The 22,360-nt window shown below is 44.2% G+C and overlaps 1 protein-coding gene across 1 annotated transcript in view; it reads left to right on the top strand.

Moving 5' to 3' along the window:
- Positions 1-8,474: 8,474 nt before the first annotated feature.
- The window catches only part of LOC129841034 (calcium-binding protein 2-like), a 32,215-nt gene continuing 18,329 nt past the window's right edge, over positions 8,475-22,360 (top strand). The window contains exon 1 of the mRNA XM_055909147.1: positions 8,475-8,831. Coding sequence (XP_055765122.1) covers positions 8,475-8,831 — 357 coding nt within the window. The remainder of the gene's footprint in view (positions 8,832-22,360) is intronic.

Genomic DNA, 22,360 nt, shown 5'->3' with positions numbered 1-22,360 from the left:
TTGATATCCTGTATTGAAAACAGATTGACCTGTCTTCAATTTGATCGATTATTAACGTTTACAAATACCTTAAGCTGTATTACAAAGTACTTTGAAATGTTTTGGCAAAGTTTAGAGGTAATTTTTTTTAGATATTGTGTCGTGATTTTGTTCAAATTGAACGCTGTTTTTCCTGGTACAACGGCGCCAAATAAATGGACAATTTGGATATATATGGATGGAATTAATCGAACAAAAGGACCATTTGTGATGTTTATGGGACATATTGGAGTGCCAACAAAAGAATCTCGTCAAAGGTAATGCATGTTTTATATTTTATATTAGCGTTTTGAGTAGCGCTAGCATGGTTGAAATAGGCTACACTCTCTTGTTTACATTGGGCTATCATCAGATAATAGCATCTTATGCTTTCGCCGAAAAGCCTTTTTGAAATCTGACATGTTGGCTGGATTCACAACGAGTGTAGCTTTAATTTGATATCTTATATGTGTGATTTAATCAAGTTTAATTTTATATAATTTTTTTGAATTTGGCGCTCTACATTTTGACATGGCTGTTGGGACGCAAGCGTCCCATCTATCCCAGAGAGGTTAACCTGTCTAGGATGAGGGTGCCGCTAGCGGCACACCCCCCTCACATTCCACTGAAAAGGCAGAGCGCGAAATTCAAAAAAAATATATTTTTTAAATATTTAACTTTCACACATTAAAGTCCAATACAGCTAATGAAAGACACAGATCTTGTGAATCCAGCCAACATGTCCGATTTTTAAAATGTTTTACAGGGAAGACACAATATGTAAAGATGTAAATCTATTAGCTAAAAACACATTAGCATAATCCACCATCTTTTATTTGTCCACCAACACCAGTAGCTATCACCAATTCGGCTAAACTAAGATATTTATAGCCCCTAACCAAGAAAAAAACTCATCAGATGACAGTCTGATAACATATTTATGGTATGGGATAGGTTTTGTTAGAAAAATGTGCATATTTCAGGTAGCTGGCATAGTTTACAATTGCACCCACCGTCACAAATGGACTAGAATAATTACAATGAGCAACGTGTTTACCTAACTACTAATCATCAAACATTTCGTAAAAATACACAGCATACACTAATCGAAAGACACAGATCCTGTGAATACAGACAATATTTCAGATTTTCTAAGTGTCTTACAGCGAAAACACAATAAATCGTTATATTAGCATAGCACATGTGCAAACATTACCCCAGCATTGATTCTAGCCAAAGAGAGCGATAACGTAAACATCGCCAAAATATATTATTTTTTTCACTAACCTTCTCAGAATTCTTCAGATGACACCCCTGTAACATCACATTACAACATACATATACAGTTTGTTCGAAAATGTGCATATTTAGCCACCAAAATCATGGTTAGACAATGAGAAATGTAGCCCAGCTGGTGAGAAAATGTCCGTGCGCCATATTAGACAGTGATCTACTCGTATACATAAATACTCATAAACGTGACTAAAAAATATAGGGTGGACAGCGATTGATAGACAATTTAATTCTTAATACAATCGCGGAATTACATTTTTTAAATTATCCTTACTTTTCAATACAGTTTGCGCCAAGCGAAGCTACGTCAAAAAACATGGCGTCCTAAGCCACTAACATTTTTCGACAGAAACACGATTTATCAAAATAAAAATTTCCTACTTTGAGCTGTTCTTCCATCAGTATCTTGGGCAAAGGATCCTTTCTTGGGTCTAATCGTCTTTTGGTGGAAAGCTGTCCTCTTGCCATGTGGAAATGCCAACTGCGTTCGGGATGAACTGGAAGCGTGCCCAGAGATTCACAGCGTCTCAGAAATAAATGTCCCAAAATCGCACTAAACGGATATAAATTGCTATAAAACGCTTTAAATTGACTACCTTATGATGTTTTTAACCTCTACAGAGTACCTAACCCGGATCCGGGAGCACCCCCCACACCCCCCACACTGATTAGCATCGCTAGCATAGCGTCACAATTAAATAGTAGCATCTAAATATCATTAAATCACAAGTCCAAGACACCCAATGAAAGACACAGATCTTGTGAATAAAACCACCATTTCAGATTTTTTAAATGTTTTACAGGGAAGACACAATATGTAAATCTATTAGCTAAACACGTTAGCAAAATGACACCATTTTCTTACTCCAACAGTTTCTTACTCCATCAGGTGCTATCACCAATTCGGCTAAACTAAGATATTGATAGCCACTAACCAACAAAAAAATTCTTAAGATGACAGTCTGATAACATATTTATGGTATAGCATAGTTTTTTTTTTTTTAAATGTGCATTTTTCAGGTATAAATCACAGTTCTACATTGCAGCTGCAATCTGATATAGTGCTGATGCAGCTAGAACAATTACAGAGACCAACGTTATATAACTAATTACTTGTCTTAAAACATTTCAGAAAAAATACACAGCGTACAGACATTGAAAGCCCAACATCTGGTGAATCCAAACAATATTTCAGATTTTTTAAATGTTTTATAGCGAAAACAAAATGTATCGCTAATTAGCATAACCAGGCCAGCCAGAACCGGCTGGACGCGCCCGACCAGTTCACATGCACGACAGATATATGAAATAACATCGTAAATTGGGTCTTACTATTGCTGGTCTTTCATCAGAATGTTGATCAAGGTGTCCTTAGTCCTGATGAGTCGTTCAATCCATTCACAATGGCAACCTCCCCTCTTCATTTAGCCTGGGTACTGGTCGACTGGCACGGTCAATTCCCAAAGTTAAAAAACTCAAAGAACGGAACACGGCAAAACTCCCGAAAAAATTCTAATAATCTGATTAAACTATATTGAAAAAACATACATTACGGTGATATGGTCACATGTAGCAAACAAACTTCGACACGGAGATAGTTTTCATCCGTAACGTCAGCATAACAAAAGACAATGCCACCTCTGAAAACGCGCATCTCAGAAACCGGAAGTTGTCGGTCACGCTAAAGAAATAAGTCTTATTTCACGTCAGTACAAGATAAACAAAAAATTTCTCCTCTGACGTCTTCCAGACACCCGGAGGAAGAAGAAGGAAGTGTCATTCGGGTCATAGGTGGCGTGACCATATATAGGCAGAGCTTTGAAGCGAGCATACACATCTTGCAATCTTTTTCAGGCTCAGGGAAAGTGCTGTGAAATGACCTGTGTTTGACTCAGAGACTCAATTGGAACGGTTTTAGAAACCGTAGCTTGTTTTCTATCCAATGCTATATGGTTATATGCATATAGTAACAGCAATAATTGAATAAGAGGCAGTTTAGTCTGTAGAGGCAATTATGCTAATGCGAAATAGCACCCCCTGTATTCTCAAGAAGTTTTAACTCCTATAACGAGTCTTAACATGACCGGAGAAAGATTACTCCCAACACTAATGCTTGGAACAGGTGCGGGTCGTTGTCCTCCACGCGCATGACGCAGCTGCAAAAGAGTTACTAACTACAGGGTTTTTTAATTTATAGTGTCTGTGATTGCGCAATCGACCCCATTCAAATCGTCATCACGTAAAGGCATCCAGGGGAAGACGTAAGCAGTGTCCGTATACTCATAGGAATAACATTGGCTTTAAAACTGACTCCAGAACAGTGGCCAAAATATCTGAAATCTGACTCCATGTCAGGGAAATTGCTGTAGAATGGGTTCTGTTCCACTTAGAGAGAACATTTCAACTCCTATAGAAACTATAGACTGTTTTATATCCAATAATAATAATAATATGCATATTGTACGATCAAGAATTTTGTAGGAAGCCGTTTCAAAAATTACACGATTACCATAAATAGTGACAACAGCGCCCCCAGCTTTAACAGGTTAACATCGTCCTTAGCTCTGGCATCTTCCCCAATATTTGGAACCAAGGACTGATCACCCCAATCCACAAAAGTGGAGACAAATTTGACCCCAATAACTACCGTGGAATATGCGTCAACAGTAACCTTGGTAAAATACTCTGCATTATCATTAACAGCAGACTCGTACATTTCCTCAATGAACACAATGTACTGAGCAAATGTCAAATTGGCTTTTTACCAAATTACCGTACAACAGACCATGTATTCACCCTACACACTCTAATTGACAACCAAACAAACCAAAACAAAGGCAAAGTCTTCTCATGCTTTGTTGATTTCAAAAAAGCCTTCGACTCAATTTGGCATGAGGGTCTGCTATACAAATTGATGGAAAGTGGTGTTGGGGGTAAAACATACGACATTATAAAATCCATGTACACAAACAACAAGTGTGCGGTTAAAATTGGCAAAAAACACACACATTTCTTCACACAGGGTCGTGGGGTGAGACAGGGATGCAGCTTAAGCCCCACCCTCTTCAACATATATATCAACGAATTGGCGCGGGCACTAGAACAGTCTGCAGCACCCGGTCTCACCCTACTAGAATCCGAAGTCAAATGTCTACTGTTTGCTGATGATCTGGTGCTTCTGTCACCAACCAATGAGGGCCTACAGCAGCACCTAGATCTTCTGCACAGATCTTGTCAGACCTGGGCCCTGACAGTAAATCTCAGTAAAACCAAAATAATGGTGTTCCAAAAAAGGTCCAGTCGCCAGGACCACAAATTCCATCTAGACACCGTTGCCCTAGAGCACACAAAAAACTATACATACCTCGGCCTAAACATCAGCACCACAGGTAACTTCCACAAAGCTGTGAACGATCTGAGAGACAAGGCAAGAAGGGCATTCTATGCCATCAAAAGGAACATAATTTCAACATACCAATCAGGATCTGGCTAAAAATACTTGAATCAGTTATAGAGCCCATTGCCCTTTATGGTTGTGAGGTCTGGGGTCCGCTCACCAACCAAGATTTCACAAAATGGGGCAAACACCAAATTGAGACTCTGCATGCAGAATTCTGCAAAAATATCCTCCGTGTACAACGCAGAACACCAAATAATGCATGCAGAGCAGAATTAGGCCGATACCCACTAATTATCAAAATCCAGAAAAGAGCTGTTAAATTCTACAACCACCTAAAAGGAAGCGATTCCCAAACCTTCCATAACAAAGCCATCACCTACAGAGAGATGAACCTGGAGAAGAGTCCCCTAAGCAAGCTGGTCCTAGGGCTCTGTTCACAAACACAAACACACCCCACAAAGCCCCAGGACAACAGCACAATTAGACCCAACCAAATCATGAGAAAACAAAAAGACAATTACTTGACACATTGGAAAGAATTAACAAAAAAACAGAGCAAACTAGAATGCTATTTGGCCCTAAACCGAGAGTACACAGTGGCAGAATACCTGACCACTGTGACTGACCCAAACTTAAGGAAAGCTTTGACTATGTACAGACTCAGTGAGCATAGCCTTGCTATTGAGAAAGGCCGCCGTAGGCAGACATGGCTCTCAAGAGAAGACAGGCTATGTGCACACTGCCCACAAAATGAGGTGGAAACCGAGCTGCACTTCCTAACCTCCTGCCCAATGTATGACCATATTAGAGACACATATTTCCCTCAGATCACACAGATCCACAAAGAATTCGAAAACAAATCAAATTTTGATAAACTCCCATATCTACTGGGTGAAATTCTACAGTGTGCCATCACAGCAGCAAGATTTGTGACCTGTTGCCACAAGAAAAGGGCAACCAGTGAAAAACAAACACCATTGTAAATACAACCCATATTTATGCTTACTTATTTTAACTTGTGTGCTTTAACCATTTGTACATTGTTACAACACTGTATATATTTAATATGACACTCGTAATGTCTTTATTGTTTTGAAACTTCTGTATGTGTAATGTTTACTGTTAATTAGTTTTGTTTGTTTCACTTTTGTGTATTGTCTACCTCATTTGCTTTGGCAATGTTAACACATGTTTCCCATGCCAATAAAGCCCCTTGAATTGAATTGAATTGGATAGTGATACATTTATTACATCAATTTTTCATTATTAAAGTGGCTAGAGATGAGTCAGTATGTTGGCAGCAGGCACTCAATGTTAGTGATGGCTGTCTGATATCCTTGAGATAGAAGCTGTTTTTCAGTCTCTCGGTCCTCGTTTTGATGCACCTGTACTGACCTGGCCTTCTGGATGATAGCGGGGTGAACAGGCAGTGGCTCAGGTGGTTGTTGTCCTTGATGATCTTTTTGGCCTTCCTGTGACATCGGGTGGTGTAGGTGTCCTGGAGGGCAGGTAGTTTGCCCCCGGTGATGCGTTGAGCAGACCTTTCTACCCTCTGGAGAGCCTTACGGTTATCGGCGGAGCAGTTGCCGTACCAGGCGGTGATACAGCCCGACAGGATGCTCTCGATTGTGCATCTGTAAAAGTGTTTTTAGTGAGAAGCCAAATTTCTTCAGCCTCCTGAGGTTGAAGTGGCGCTGTTGCACCTTCTTCACCACGCTGTCTGTGTGGGTGGACCATTTCAGTTTGTCCGTGATGTGTACGCCAAGGAACTTAACACTTTCCACCCTTTCCACTACTGTCCCGTCGATGTGGATAGGGGGCTGCTCCCTCTGCTGTTTCCTGAAGTCCACGATCATCTCCTTTGTTTTGTTGACATTGAGTGTGAGGTTATTTTCCTGACACCACACTCCGAGGGCCCTCACCTCCTCCCTGTAGGCCGTATCATCGTTGTTGGTAATCAAGCCTACCACTGTAGTGTTGTCTGCAAACTTGATTATTGAGTTGGAAGCGTGCATGGCCACGCAGTCGTGGGTGAAAAGAGAGTACAGGAGAGGGCTGAGAACGCACCCTTGTGGGGCCTCAGTGTTGAGGATCAGCGGGGTGGATATGTTGTTACCTACCCTCAACACCTGGGGGTGGCCCGTCAGGAAGTCCAGGACCCAGTTGCACACAGCGGGGTCGAGACTGGGATATGTTCCGCATAGCGTCGAACAACAACATTGATGAATACGCTGATTCGGTGAGCGAGTTTATTAGCAAGTGCGGTGATGTCGATGATATTGTACCCACAGCGTCTATTAAAACATTCAACAACCAGAAACCGTGGATTGATGGCAGCATTCACGCAAAACTGAAAGGGCGAACCACTGCTTTTAATCAGGGGAAGGTGACCGGAAACATGACCGAATATAAACAGTGTAGCTATTCCCACCGCAAGGCAATCAAACAAGCTAAACGTCAGTATAGAGACAAAGTAGAGTCGCAATTCAACAGCTCAGATACGAGAGGTATGTGGCAGGGTCTACAGTCAATCACGGACTACAAAAGAAAAACCAGCCCCGTCGCGGACCATGATGTCTTGCTCCCAAACAAACTAAACAACTTTTTTGCTTGCTTTGAGGAAAATACAGTGCCACTGCCACGGCCCGCTACCAAAACCTGCGGGCTCTCCTTCACTGCAGCCAACGTGAATAAAACATTTAAACGTGTTAAACCTTGCACGGCTGCCGGCCCAGACGGCATCCCTTGCCGCGTCCTCAGAGCATGCACAGACCAGCTGGCTGGCGTGTTTACGGACATGTTGTCACGCCCTGACCTTAGAGATCCTTTTTATGTCTCTATTAAGGTTGGTCAGGGCGTGAGTTGGGGTGGGCATTCTATGTTTTGTGTTCTATGTTTTCTATTTCTATGTGTTTGACCGGGTGTGGTTCTCAATCAGAGGCAGCTGTATATCATTGTCTCTGATTGAGAACCATACTTAGGTAGCCTTTTCCCACCTACGTTTTGTGGGTGTTTTCTGTTTTGTGTCTGCACCAGACAGAACTGTTTCGTGTTGTTCTATCTTTTGGTTATTTTGTCTCAGTGTTCTGTTTTAATAAAGAAAGCATGAACACTTACCACGCTGCGCTTTGGTCCACTTCCTCATGCCACGATGACCGTTATACATATTCAATAAATCCTTATCCCAGTCTGCTGTTCCCACATGCTTCAAGAGGGCCACCATTGTTCCTTTCCCCAAGAAAGCTAAGGTAACTGAACTAAATGACTACTGCCCCGTAGCACTCACTTCTGTCATCATGAAGTGCTTTGAGAGACTAGTCAAGGACCATATCACCTCCACCCTACCTGACACCCTAGAACCACTCCAATTTGCTTACCGCCCCAATAGGTCCACAGACGACGCAATTGCAGTCACACTGCACACTGCTCTAACCCATCTGGACAAGAGGAATACCCATGTAAGAATGCTGTTTATCGACTACAGCTCAGCATTTAACACCATAGTACCCTCCAAACTCGTCATTAAGCTCGATCTTTCTGTTGTAATCGCTGTTCATCAGCCCTTCATGTTAACACACCGTACACTGAGAAACAACAGATTACGTGGTGGTGGAGGAAATTAACCATAATGCTTTGACCATGAAAAATAAAGCTTTGAATAAAATACAATGTTAATGTTCAATGTTCACTTAAAGAAGGAAGGAAGAAACCAGGATATAATATGATGCTCTTCAGCTCTTTATGTTCAAACTCCAGAGTGAAGATGAATGGACAGACACCTGAAGTAGATGGAACTGAAGATGAGATGAATGGACAGACACCTGAAGTAGATGGAACAGAAGATGAGATGAATGGACAGACACCTGAAGTAGATGGAACAGAAGATGAGATGAATGGACAGACACCTGAAGAAGATGGAACAGAAGATGAGATGAATGGACAGACACCTGAAGTAGATGGAACAGAAGATGAGATGAATGAACAGTCACCTGAAGTAGATGGAACTGAAGATGAGATGAATGGACAGACACCTGAAGTAGATGGAACTGAAGATGAGATGAATGAACAGACACCTGAAGTAGATGGAACAGAAGATGAGATGAATGAACAGACACCTGAAGTAGATGGAACAGAAGATGAGATGAATGGACAGACACTGGGAGAGAGAGAGAGAAAAAGAGGGAGGGAGAGAGAAAAAGAGAAAGAAAGAGAGAGAGAAGAGAGAGAAAATGAGAGAAAGGGGGAGAGAGAGCGAGGGAGAGGGAGAGAGAGAGAAAGAGAAAGAACGAGAGAGAGAGAACGAGAGAAAGGGGGAGAGAGAGCGAGAGAGAGGGAGAGAAAGAGAGAGAGAGAGGTGGGAGAGAGAGAGGGAGAGTAGTCATGTTCTTTATCTAGCATGTCCACAGATGTTCTACTGACTCATTTGACTCCAACTACAATATCATTTTCATTATGTTTCTACATTTACATGACAACATAAGACTTCCCATATATCATCAGGAGTCATGTAAAGAATAGACAGTGTTCTCACTGAGTCACTGTAGTTATTTAACACTTCCAGATCTAATAGGGTGACACACACATAAACAGAGAGAGAGAGATGGACTGTTGTCATTCAGAGAGAGAGAGAGAGAGATGGACAGTTGTCATTCAGAGAGAGAGAGAGAGAGATGGACATTTGTCAGTAATACTATGACTCCTGAGACTTCTCCTGAATGGATACAATGCTAGGGGCCTGCCAGCAATACGGACAATCAGACTGAATGGTACCATTAAAGGTGTGTTGTTATGGTAACAGTCATGGGTCCAGATTAGTGTTTTAGTGAGGGCTAGGCGAGTGTCTCAAATGGCTCCATATTCCCTACATAATGCACTACTTTGAAGGAGATCCCATAGGGTTCTGGTCAAAATTAGTGCACTATGTAGGGAATAGGGTGCCATTTGGGACACAGTTAGGTCAGTATAGAGTTACAGCAAAAAAAAAGATTTCAAAACATGATTTCAGAAAAGGGTGATTTCTATCTTTCATTCTTTCATTCTGCCTGTTTCTCTGCAAGTCATTGATCTCCATGGCAACAGAAATATTGACAGAAGGACAAAAACAGGAAAAATGGACAGAAAAGCTTGACATTGACATTTTAGTCATTTAGTAGACACTCTTATCCAGAGAGACTTAAAGGAGCAATGAGGGTTAAGTGCCTTGCTCAAGGGCACATCGGCTGATTTTCCACCTAGTCGGCTCCGGGATTCAAACACTCTCAACCGCTAGGCTACCTGCTGCCCTGGGATGAGGGAGAGGTGAGAAAGGGAGGATAGATTGATTGGGAAACATTGTGAGGGATGGAGGGAGGGTTATGGTGGTGAAATTAAACCACTCAGAGGATAAAATGATCTCTTTACAGACAGATTCACTCTCAGCTGAGACTAGGAGATGGTAATAGACTAGTCTTAGGACCTAGCATAGGAAAAACTACAGGAAATAGTTCAAATTAACACTTAGGACCAACTACAGGAAATAGTTCAAATTAACACGTAGGATCAACTACAGGTAATAGATCAAAATAACACTTAGGAAAAACTACAGGAAATAGTTCAAATTAACACCTAGGAAAAACTACAGGAAATAGTTCGAAATAACACTTAGGAAAAACTACAGGAAATAGTTCAGAATAACACTTAGGAAAAACTACAGGAAATAGTTCAAAATAACACTTAGGATCAACTACAGGAAAAGTAACATTAAGAAAGGAGATGGTTAAAATCTTTATGAGTTGATTGACACACTTGTCTGTTTAAGCTGGAGATATCTAACATGATGGGGTTCTCTGTTTTGCTCTAAGACCCGGGACAGGACTCGTCTGAAGGTAACCTGAAGGTAAACTTCCATTCAAATTATGAATGGAAGTATGGAAGTGACACAAATAAGGAGATAACGATGTGTCGAACAAATAAATATACACAGTATTTCCTGAGCTTCCTTGTGTCTCATAGATATAGGACAGACACTTCAAAACCTTATGATTCATTTTTGGACTGTTTGTTTTGCCTTTTTATGAATGTGTTAATTAATGTGTTTCTCTGGGTTATAGTAGTAAAGGCCATAGCTGTGGGAAGTACGGGTGCTGAAGGTGCTGTAAAAATAAGATAAATCATAAATATATACAGACAGACAGACAGACAGACAGACAGACAGACAGTTGAAACAAGCTGAGCTGATCTGACATAGTCGTTTGACAGCTGTCATACAGAATATAAGTGATTATCTCTCTCTATTTCTCTATCCCTCCCTCCCTCTCTCTCACTATCTTGTCTATCCCTCTGTTTCTCTATCCCTCCCTCCCTCTCTCTCACTGTCTTTCTATCCCACTGTCTTTCTCTCTGGTCTCGCTCTCCTTCTGTCATTGGGGCCCTATTGTAATCCATTCCAATCATTCTAGAACATACCAGACAACCCAAATCTCATATACAGTAGATAAAGAAAACACAATCATACGACACACTACAGGTCTACAGGTCTACAGGTCTACAGATCTACATGTCTATAGGGAATTATGGAGAATGTGGGAGTATCAATGGGAAATATGGAACAATCCAGTGAGAGAGAGGGAGAGAGTGAGGGAGAGAGAACGAGAAATAGAGAGTGAGAGAGAGAGAAATAGAGAGAGAGAGAGAGAGAGAGAGAAAGAAAGAGAAATAGAGAGTGAGAGAGAGAGAAAGAGAGAGTGAGAGAGTGAGAGAGAGAGAAATAGAGAGAGAGAGAGAGAAAGAAAGAGAAATAGAGAGTGAGAGAGAGAGAAAGAGAGAGTGAGAGAGTGAGAGAGAGAGAAATAGAGAGTGAGAGAGAGAGGGAGAGAGAGGGAGAGAGAAAAAGAGAGAGATAAATAGAGAGAGCGAGTGAGATGGAGATAGAATAGATAAGAAGAGAGAGAAAGACAGGAAGAGGGACCAAATTGTTAAAAAGTAACAGACTAGATCAGGGGTACGTAACCCTGTACCAGGAGTGCTGCAGGAACTGCAGGGTTTTGTTCCATCTAGGCTCCACACCTGACCAACTGAGCTAATTGATCAATTCAGTGATTGCCTAAATACAACACAAATAACTGCATAACCTAGACATGTACAATATTAGGAAAAGCCATCACTGTTGTGCTACAGCTTCCATCCACAATGGACATCTTTCACATCGTCTACATGTAAATAGAGAGATAAACACATGGGAGGGATATCCCAGTGCGTTAACAGTGTATGTATTAAACCGGCCCAGAGTGTACAACGCTATACATGCATGTACCTACACATGCAAGAACAAACACAATATATATATATATATATTGTGTTTCGATGCTGTTATCCTCTGTGATGACAATCGAAAACCTGTCAACTTCCATTTGAACCAGCAACGATATGCTGCTGCTGCTGTTGGCCTCAATTACTATACTATGTGTGTGTGTGTTTTTTTCACAGTTCATTCTGAGATATCTGATGCCTGGATATGTGTACTAGAGAGAGAGGAGGTAGGAGAGGAGGAGACGAGAGCAAGGAGAGGAGGAAAGAGAGGAAAGGTAGGAGAGGAGAGGAGAGAAAAGAGAGAAGGAGAGAGAGGAGAGGGGAGGAGGAGAGAGAGGAGAGGTAGGAGAGAGAGGAGAGGAGGAGAGAGGGGAGAGGTAGGAGAGAGGGGAGAGGTAGGAGAGAGAGGAGAGGAGGAGAGAGGGGAGAGGAGGAAAAATCAGGGCGATGAGATGTATCTTGCTGTGGAAAATATATGAATGTGTATTTTGATGTAAAACCCATGAGACAGATGAACTAGTGAATGAATGAGTGATGTGTGAGTCAGTAGGACTAGACAGATGATGACTAGATGTTACAACAGATGACACACACACACACACAAACCACAGCAGACTATTGCAGTTAACTTGATTAAAGATCCGCTCAACCTTCAAGAGGCTCAAAGGAAAGGGTCAGGAAGCAGTCACACACACACACACACACACACACACACACACACACACACACACACACACACACACACACACACACACACACACACACACACGCATACACACCTCTGTGCCTTTCCAGCATTATGATCCAGAGTCCAGGTTAAACCAGGGTCAGGATGGTATGTTGGGGATCCTTTCTTCTGAACACCGTCATAAAGTTGTTGACTTTGCGATATGAGATTGTTATTAAAATGTGTTTCTACCGTCTCTCCCATCATCCTACTATGTCTAAACCTGCGTCCCATTCTGGCACCCTATTCTCTACATAGTGGACTATTGGGCCCTGGTTAAAAGTAGTGCACTATATAGGGAATAGGGGTGCCTTTTGGGATACACCCTAAGACATCTGGTGTGTTTAATGCCGTTGAAAAGAGGAGACAATCACATTTCCTCAGCTGTTTGATCCGGGGTTACATGTGTTGTTACTTGACTGTAGGCTTTTTCCTCAGCTGTGAACACAACATGAAATTACACTGAGAGTCCGAGGACTATGGTTTTACATGTGAAGTTCTCTGCTGTTTGATGAATGTGGACGTTCTTTCCCTGTTCTGTATGTAGCCCTTCAGTTGTCAGACATTGTCATTCAGGGGTCGTTCCACAAAGAGTGCCTTTTGTCTCCCTTTGATATTTTAAGTAGAAATGATGCACGAATATTGAATTGTAAAATCTTGTTATATTAATTGAAGTGCCGTGTAATATAGACCACATGGAGAATTCAATAAATCAGATTTCTTTCTACGAATACTAAGTTGCTCCGTGCACCCTCTGTGACCTCTAGGAAGGTTTTAACCCACCTAACCCCCACATTTCTCCAAGTTTTCAGCATCATTGTAAAAGCCCTATTTATTTGTTGCTTTGAGAAAGTAATTTCTGAATATTATTATTTATTTGATGTGATTAGTGATTAATTTACATCTGTCTCTCATTTTAAAATCAACACCGTTACGTGAACTGAACTCTCCTTTTAATAAGATGAAACTATTCTCTTTCTTTTCTAAAGAAACGAGAAACGATCTTGTAAAAGCAGGTGAACTGGTTCTACTCTTCCTGGTCATTTTCTGCTGTTTTGTTTTGTCGAGCGTCCACCTGTAAACCATTAGACAGATAGAAATGCTTGATGAATGTAATGAAGAAAATACATATAGTGGGTTTAGTTGTCACTCCCTGTTGCACACAACACACTTCCATTCCTCCTGTCACAAGGAGATTTAGGGCAGACGAAATCGTCAACCCTGTTACAGTCAACCCTGTTACGGTCAACCCTGTTACAGTCAACCCTGTTACAGTCAACCCTGTTACAGTCAACCCTGTTATTTTATTTGACACTTACTAAAGTCATTTTTTTTAGTTAACCCTCATGAGATGGAAAACATGTTTTTTTATGAAGTTGAACATGTGCTCTTTACAGTGGAGGCTGCTGTGGGGAGGACAGCTCATAATACAGGCAGGAAACCATGTGTTTTATGAAGTTGAACATGTGCTCTTTACAGTGGAGGCTGCTGTGGGGAGGACAGCTCATAATACAGGCAGGAAACCATGTGTTTTATGAAGTTGAATATGTGCTCTTTACAGTGGAGGCTGCTGTGGGGAGGACGGCTCATAATACAGGCAGGAAACCATGTGTTTTATGAAGTTGAACATGTGCTCTACAGTGGAGGCTGCTGTGGGGAGGACGGCTCATAATACAGGCAGGAAACCATGTGTTTTATGAAGTTGAACATGTGCTCTACAGTGGAGGCTGCTGTGGGGAGGACGGCTCATAATACAGGCAGGAAACCATGTGTTTTATGAAGTTGAACATGTGCTCTACAGTGGAGGCTGCTGTGGGGAGGACGGCTCATAATACAGGCAGGAAACCAAGTGTTTTATGAAGTTGAACATGTGCTCTACAGTGGAGGCTGCTGTGGGGAGGACGGCTCATAATACAGGCAGGAAACCATGTGTTTTATGAAGTTGAACATGTGCTCTACAGTGGAGGCTGCTGTGGGGAGGACGGCTCATAATACAGGCAGGAAACCATGTGTTTTATGAAGTTGAACATGTGCTCTACAGTGGAGGCTGCTGTGGGGAGGACGGCTCATAATACAGGCAGGAAACCATGTGTTTTATGAAGTTGAACATGTGCTCTACAGTGGAGGCTGCTGTGGGGAGGACGGCTCATAATACAGGCAGGAAACCATGTGTTTTATGAAGTTGAACATGTGCTCTACAGTGGAGGCTGCTGTGGGGAGGACGGCTCATAATACAGGCTGGAAACCATGTGTTTTATGAAGTTGAACATGTGCTCTACAGTGGAGGCTGCTGTGGGGAGGACGGCTCATAATACAGGCAGGAAACCATGTGTTTTATGAAGTTGAACATGTGCTCTACAGTGGAGGCTGCTGTGGGGAGGACGGCTCATAATACAGGCAGGAAACCATGTGTTTTATGAAGTTGAACATGTGCTCTACAGTGGAGGCTGCTGTGGGGAGGACGGCTCATAATACAGGCTGGAAACCATGTGTTTTATGAAGTTGAACATGTGCTCTACAGTGGAGGCTGCTGTGGGGAGGACGACTCATAATACAGGCAGGAAACCATGTGTTTTATGAAATTGAACATGTGCTCTACAGTGGAGGCTGCTGTGGGGAGGACGGCTCATAATACAGGCTGGAAACCATGTGTTTTATGAAGTTGAACATGTGCTCTACAGTGGAGGCTGCTGTGGGGAGGACGGCTCATAATACAGGCAGGAAACCATGTGTTTTATGAAGTTGAACATGTGCTCTACAGTGGAGGCTGCTGTGGGGAGGACGGCTCATAATACAGGCAGGAAACCATGTGTTTTATGAAGTTGAACATGTGCTCTACAGTGGAGGCTGCTGTGGGGAGGACGGCTCATAATACAGGCAGGAAACCATGTGTTTTATGAAGGTGAACATGTGCTCTTTACAGTGGAGGCTGCTGTGGGGAGGACGGCTCATAATACAGGCAGGAAACCATGTGTTTTATGAAGGTGAACATGTGCTCTTTACAGTGGAGGCTGCTGTGGGGAGGACGGCTCATAATACAGGCAGGAAACCATGTGTTTTATGAAGGTGAACATGTGCTCTTTACAGTGGAGGCTGCTGTGGGGAGGACGGCTCATAATACAGGCAGGAAACCATGTGTTTTATGAAGGTGAACATATGCTCTACAGTGGAGGCTGCTGTGGGGAGGACGGCTCATAATACAGGCAGGAAACCATGTGTTTTATGAAGGTGAACATGTGCTCTTTACAGTGGAGGCTGCTGTGGGGAGGACGGCTCATAATACAGGCTGGAAACCATGTGTTTTATGAAGTTGAACATGTGCTCTACAGTGGAGGCTGCTGTGGGGAGGACGGCTCATAATACAGGCAGGAAACCATGTGTTTTATGAAGGTGAACATGTGCTCTACAGTGGAGGCTGCTGTGGGGAGGACGGCTCATAATACAGGCAGGAAACCATGTGTTTTATGAAGTTGAACATGTGCTCTACAGTGGAGGCTGCTGTGGGGAGGACGGCTCATAATACAGGCAGGAAACCATGTGTTTTATGAAGTTGAACATGTGCTCTACAGTGGAGGCTGCTGTGGGGAGGACGGCTCATAATACAGGCAGGAAACCATGTGTTTTATGAAGTTGAACATGTGCTCTACAGTGGAGGCTGCTGTGGGGAGGACGGCTCATAATACAGGCAGGAAACCATGTGTTTTATGAAGTTGAACATGTGCTCTACAGTGGAGGCTGCTGTGGGGAGGACGGCTCATAATACAGGCAGGAAACCATGTGTTTTATGAAGTTGAACATGTGCTCTACAGTGGAGGCTGCTGTGGGGAGGACGACTCATAATACAGGCAGGAAACCATGTGTTTTATGAAGTTGAACATGTGCTCTACAGTGGAGGCTGCTGTGGGGAGGACGGCTCATAATACAGGAAGGAAACCATGTGTTTTATGAAGTTGAACATGTGCTCTACAGTGGAGGCTGCTGTGGGGAGGACGGCTCATAATACAGGCAGGAAACCATGTGTTTTATGAAGTTGAACATGTGCTCTACAGTGGAGGCTGCTGTGGGGAGGACGGCTCATAATACAGGCAGGAAACCATGTGTTTTATGAAGGTGAACATGTGCTCTTTACAGTGGAGGCTGCTGTGGGGAGGACGGCTCATAATACAGGCAGGAAACCATGTGTTTTATGAAGGTGAACATGTGCTCTTTACAGTGGAGGCTGCTGTGGGGAGGACGGCTCATAATACAGGCAGGAAACCATGTGTTTTATGAAGGTGAACATGTGCTCTTTACAGTGGAGGCTGCTGTGGGGAGGACGGCTCATAATAGTGGAGGCTGCTGTGGGGAGGACGGCTCATAATACAGGAAGGAAACCATGTGTTTTATGAAGTTGAACATGTGCTCTACAGTGGAGGCTGCTGTGGGGAGGACGGCTCATAATACAGGCAGGAAACCATGTGTTTTATGAAGTTGAACATGTGCTCTACAGTGGAGGCTGCTGTGGAGAGGACGGGTCATAATACAGGCTGGAAACCATGTGTTTTATGAAGGTGAACATGTGCTCTACAGTGGAGGCTGCTGTGGGGAGGACGGCTCATAATACAGGCAGGAAACCATGTGTTGGATGTTGTTGATACCTTTACACTTATTCCGCTCCAGCCATTACCACGTGATCGTCCTCCCCAATTAAGGTGCCACCAGCCTCCTGTGGCTCTTTATGACAGATTGTTAAAATTAAATCTGATCAAAAGTGTTTTTGGGACCAAAAAGCTACAATTGTCAAAAGGTCCTGAACTGGTACAACGATCTTTATTTATTTACCCTAAGAATGGGTCAACCGGAGGAAGACATGTATATACATTGCTCAACAGCATTCACTATGATCTGACAGAGCTGGCCTGGTTGGAACCCAAGCTTGCACACTCAGTAGTCCTCAACCGGAGAGTCAGCCGGTGACCATTGATCTTCTGATTGTGTTAGACTGCCATCTAGTGGGGATTCTCTAGAATGACTGTCATCTAGTGGGGATTCTCTAGAATGACTGCCATCTAGTGGGGATTCTCTAGAATGACTGCCTCTAGTGGTCTAGATTGAGTACTGCAGCCTCTCATGCAAAACTGGGCTTGGTGCTGTAGTTAGTGTTGGGACGTTCCATTGCAGTTTGCTATAGATTGATACATAGAGGGGGAGAGGGAGGGAGAGAGCTCTATCAAAAGATGGAGATACAGAATACAGGAAGGGAGAGAGAGAGAGAGGCAGAGAGAGTGAGACAGAGGGAATGGTAGAGGGAGTGATAGAGGCAGTGATATAGGGAGAGAGAGAGAAGAAAGAGAGAGGGGGTGATACAAAGAGCGATAGAACAAGACAGAGAGATACAGAGGGAGGAGTGTGTGTGATTGCCTTTCCAATGTGACAATAGGGATTAGTGTTGTGGTGCCCAGCTCTACTCTAATGGCCTGGACACATTGCTACTCTCTACTGTAGTCACCACACTGCTGGGGGAGCACACACACACACACACACTTTCAGCACAAACTCACACTTACTCAAATTACATTGACGAGGATTTTTTTTTACCATTTCTCAAATGATCATAATGTACAACTTGAACATATTCCAGCAGCAATTTCAGGGCTTATTTGATCATGAAGATATGAAGTACATAATCGTTTTTCATAATACAACTATTACATCATAATTCACTGTGACATTTTCACCCTAATATTCTTCATCCATTTCTCATAATGCTGATACCATCTGTCTCATTTGTGCCGGAATCTTCTTCCCAATCATCCACGGCAAAACGAGACAATGTTGGCTTCTAAACGTTCCTAGACATTCTAACTGTTCCTAGACATTCTAACTGTTCCTAGACATTCTAACTGTTCCTAGACATTCTAACTGTTCCTAGACATTCTAACTGTTCCTAGACATTCTAACTGTTCCTAGACATTCTAAATGTTCCTAGACATTCTAACTGTTCCTAGACATTCTGAACATTCCTTGACATTCTAAACATTCTTTGACATTGCATTCTAAATGTTCTAAAGCAGTAGTCTCATGTAACCCCTGCTGGTTTAAGCAGTATTTAAACTGTATTACTACGGTGGTTGTTTGAATACAAGTAATGCCTTTATCTTCTGTTGGAACCCAAGTCCTGCTGGGTAGATCCACATAGAAAGAACAGCAGGCCAAGAACCCTAAACATCTGCAAGAGGAGAATATAGAAATAGAATAATGAGGTGTGAGGTTGACCATGAGGATATATTTTAACAGTGAGGAGGCAAAATGAGGTGTGAGGTTGACCATGAGGTTAGATTTTAACAGTGAGGAGGCAAAATGAGGTGTGAGGTTGACCATGAGGATATATTTTAACAGTGAGGAGGCAAAATGAGGTGTGAGGTTGACCATGAGGATATATTTTAACAGTGAGGAGGCAAAATGAGGTGTGAGGTTGACCATGAGGTTAGATTTTAACAGTGAGGAGGCAACGTGAGTTGTGAGATTGACCATGAGTGTCACGATCGTTATAAGACGAATGAGTGGACCAAGGCGCAGCGTGAAAGAAAGACATCTTCTTTTAATGAAGACAAACAAAACACTTATAAACGAACGTGAAGCTAAAACAAACTACGTGCACACATGCAACATAGACATAGACAATAACCCACAATCACCTAAAGCCTATGGCTGCCTTAAATATGCCTCCCAATCAGAGACAACAATAAACAGCTGTCTCTGATTGAGAACCAAACCAGGCAACCATAGACTTTCCTAAACCTCTCTACTGAACACAATCCCATACACTATACACAAACCCCTAAACAATACACACACCCTAAACTAGACAAAACACACAAACATCCCATGTCACACCCTGACCTAACTAAACTAATAAAGAAAATCAATATAACAGAGGCCAGGGTGTGACAATGAGGTTATATTTTAACAGTGAGGAGGCAAAATGAGGTGTGAGATTGACCATGGGGTTAGATTTTAAAACAGTGAGGAGGCAAAATGAGGTGTAAGGTTGACCATGAGGTTAGATTTTAACATTGAGGAGGCAAAATGAGGTGTAAGGTTGACCATGAGGTTAGATTTTAACATTGAAGAGGCATAGGAGGAAGATGTGCTTTATCTTGCCAATGTGAGGCTTTTTATTTGCAAAGGGAGGATAAACGAGCCGGGGAACTGTACAATTACTTACAAAATCACATAGGTGCTTCTACACCTGCATTTCTTGCTGTTTGGGGTTTTAGGCTGGGTTTCTGTACAGCACTTTGAGATATCAGCTGATGTAAGAAGGGCTATATAAATACATTTAATTTGATTTGATGATGAACAAAAAGGCAGGTCTGATAAACTGACACGATTAACATAAAACTCTAACAGAAGAACACCAAGGCTTCAATGCCTGTAAAGCCAGTAGCATGCCTGTCACGTTCCTGACCTGTTTTCCTTTGTTTTGTATTTGTTTTAGTTGGTCAGGGCGTGAGTTGGGTGGGTTGGTCTAGGTTTGATTTTCTATGTTGGGATTTTGTGTTCGGCCTGGTATGATTCTCAATCAGAGACAGCTGTCAATCGTTGTCCCTGATTGAGAATCATACTAAGGCAGCCTGGGTTTCACTTGTGTTTTGTGGGTGTTTGTTCCTGTGTCAGTGTTTTGGCCACACAGGACTGTTTCAGGTTAGTCACGTTTGTTGGTTGTTGTATTTTGTAGTGTTTGTTGTTTTCCCATTAAAATATGAATACTTACCAATCCGCATCTTGGTCCGATCCATGCTCCTCCTCGTCTGAGGAGGAGAACGACTACGACAGCCGTTACAGAAACACCCACCATAACAGGACCAAGCGGATTGGAGAAGGAAGGCAAGAACAACAGCAATGGGGAAAGGAGGAATGGACTTGGGAGGAAATCCTAGACGGTAAAGGACCCTGGGCAGAGCCAGTGGAGTGTCGCCGCCTCAAAGCGGAGCTGGAGGCAGCGAAAGCGGAGAGGAGGTATTATGAGGCGAGAGCAAGGCAGAGCGGCTGGAAGCCCGAGAGGCTCACCCAAAAATTTCTTGGGGGGTGGCTAAGAGGTAGTGGGCCGAGGGCAGGTAGGAGACCTGCGCCCACTTCCCAGGCTAACCGTGGAGTGCGGGAGTACGGGCAGACACCGTGTTACGCAGTAGAGCGCACGGTGTCTCCTGTACGTGTTCATAGCCCGGTGCGGGTTATTCCACCTCCCCGCACTGGTAGGGCTAGATTGGGCATTGAGCCAAGTGCCATGAAGCCGGCTCTTCATATATGGCCTCCAGTACGTCTCCTTGGGCCGGCTTACATGGCACCAGCTTTACGAATGGTGTCCCCTGTTCGCCTACATAGCCCGGTGCGGGTTATTCCACCTCCCCGCACTGGTCGGGCGACGGGGAGCATTCAGCCAGGTAAGGTTGGGCAGGCTCAATGCTCAAGGGAGCCAGTACGCCTGCACAGTCCGGTATTTCCGGCGCCACCTCCCCGCCCCAGCCCAGTACCACCAGTGCCTACTCCACGCACCAGGCTTCCAGTGCGTTTCCAGAGCCCTGTTCCTCCTCCACGCACTCTCCATGTGGTGCGTGTCTCCAGCCCAGTGCCTCCAGTTCCGGCACCACGCACCAGGCCTACTGTGCGCCTCAGCAGGTCAGAGTCGGCCATCTGCCCAACGCCGCCTGCGCTGCTTGCCTGCTCAGCGCTGCCTGAACTGTCTGCCTGCCCAGCGTGGTCTGAACTGTCTGCCTGCCCAGCGCTGTCCGTCTGCCCAGTGGCATCTGAGCCATCCGTCTACCCAGTGCCATCTGAGCCATCCGTCTGCCCAGTGCCATCTGAGCCATCCGTCTGCCCAGTGCCATCTGAGCCATCCGTCTGCCCAGCGCCATCTGAGCCATCCGTCTACCCAGCGCCATCTGAGCCATCCGTCTGCACAGCGCCATCTGAGCCGCCCGTCTGTCCCGAGCCGTCAGAGCCGTTCGTCAGTCAGGAGCCGCTAGAGCCATTCGTCAGTCAGGATCTGCCAGAGCCGCCAACCAGACAGGATCTGCCAGAGCCGCCAACCAGACAGGATCTGCCAGAGCCGCCAACCAGACAGGATCTGCCAGAGCCGCCAACCAGACAGGATCTGCCAGAGCCGCCAACCAGACAGGATCTGCCAGAGCCGCCAACCAGACAGGATCTGCCAGAGCTGCCAACCAGACAGGATCTGCCAGAGCCGCCAACCAGACAGGATCTGCCAGAGCCGCCAACCAGACAGGATCTGCCAGAGCCGCCCAACCAGGATCTGCCAGAGCCGTCCAACCAGGACCAGCCAGAGCCGTCCAGCCAGGACCAGCCAGAGCCGTCCAGCCAGGACCAGCCAGAGCCATCATCCAGCCAGGATCCGCCAGAACCAGCCAGCCAGGATCCGCCAGAGCCAGCCAGCCAGGATCCGCCAGAGCCAGCCAGCCAGGATCTGCCAGCCAGCCAGGGTCAGCCAGCCAGTCCGGTGTTGTCCCTCAGTCCGGAGCTGCCCCTTATCCTGGTGCTGCCCCTTATCCTGGTGCTGCCCTTTATCCTGGTGCTGCCCCTCAGTCCGGTGCTGCCCCTCAGTCCGGTGCTGCCCCTCAGTCTGTTAATGCTTT

Source organism: Salvelinus fontinalis, chromosome 42 (genome assembly GCF_029448725.1).
Source record: "Salvelinus fontinalis isolate EN_2023a chromosome 42, ASM2944872v1, whole genome shotgun sequence".
In the NCBI taxonomy this organism is placed as follows: domain Eukaryota; kingdom Metazoa; phylum Chordata; class Actinopteri; order Salmoniformes; family Salmonidae; genus Salvelinus; species Salvelinus fontinalis.
This window is presented reverse-complemented; position numbering and strand designations above follow the sequence as displayed.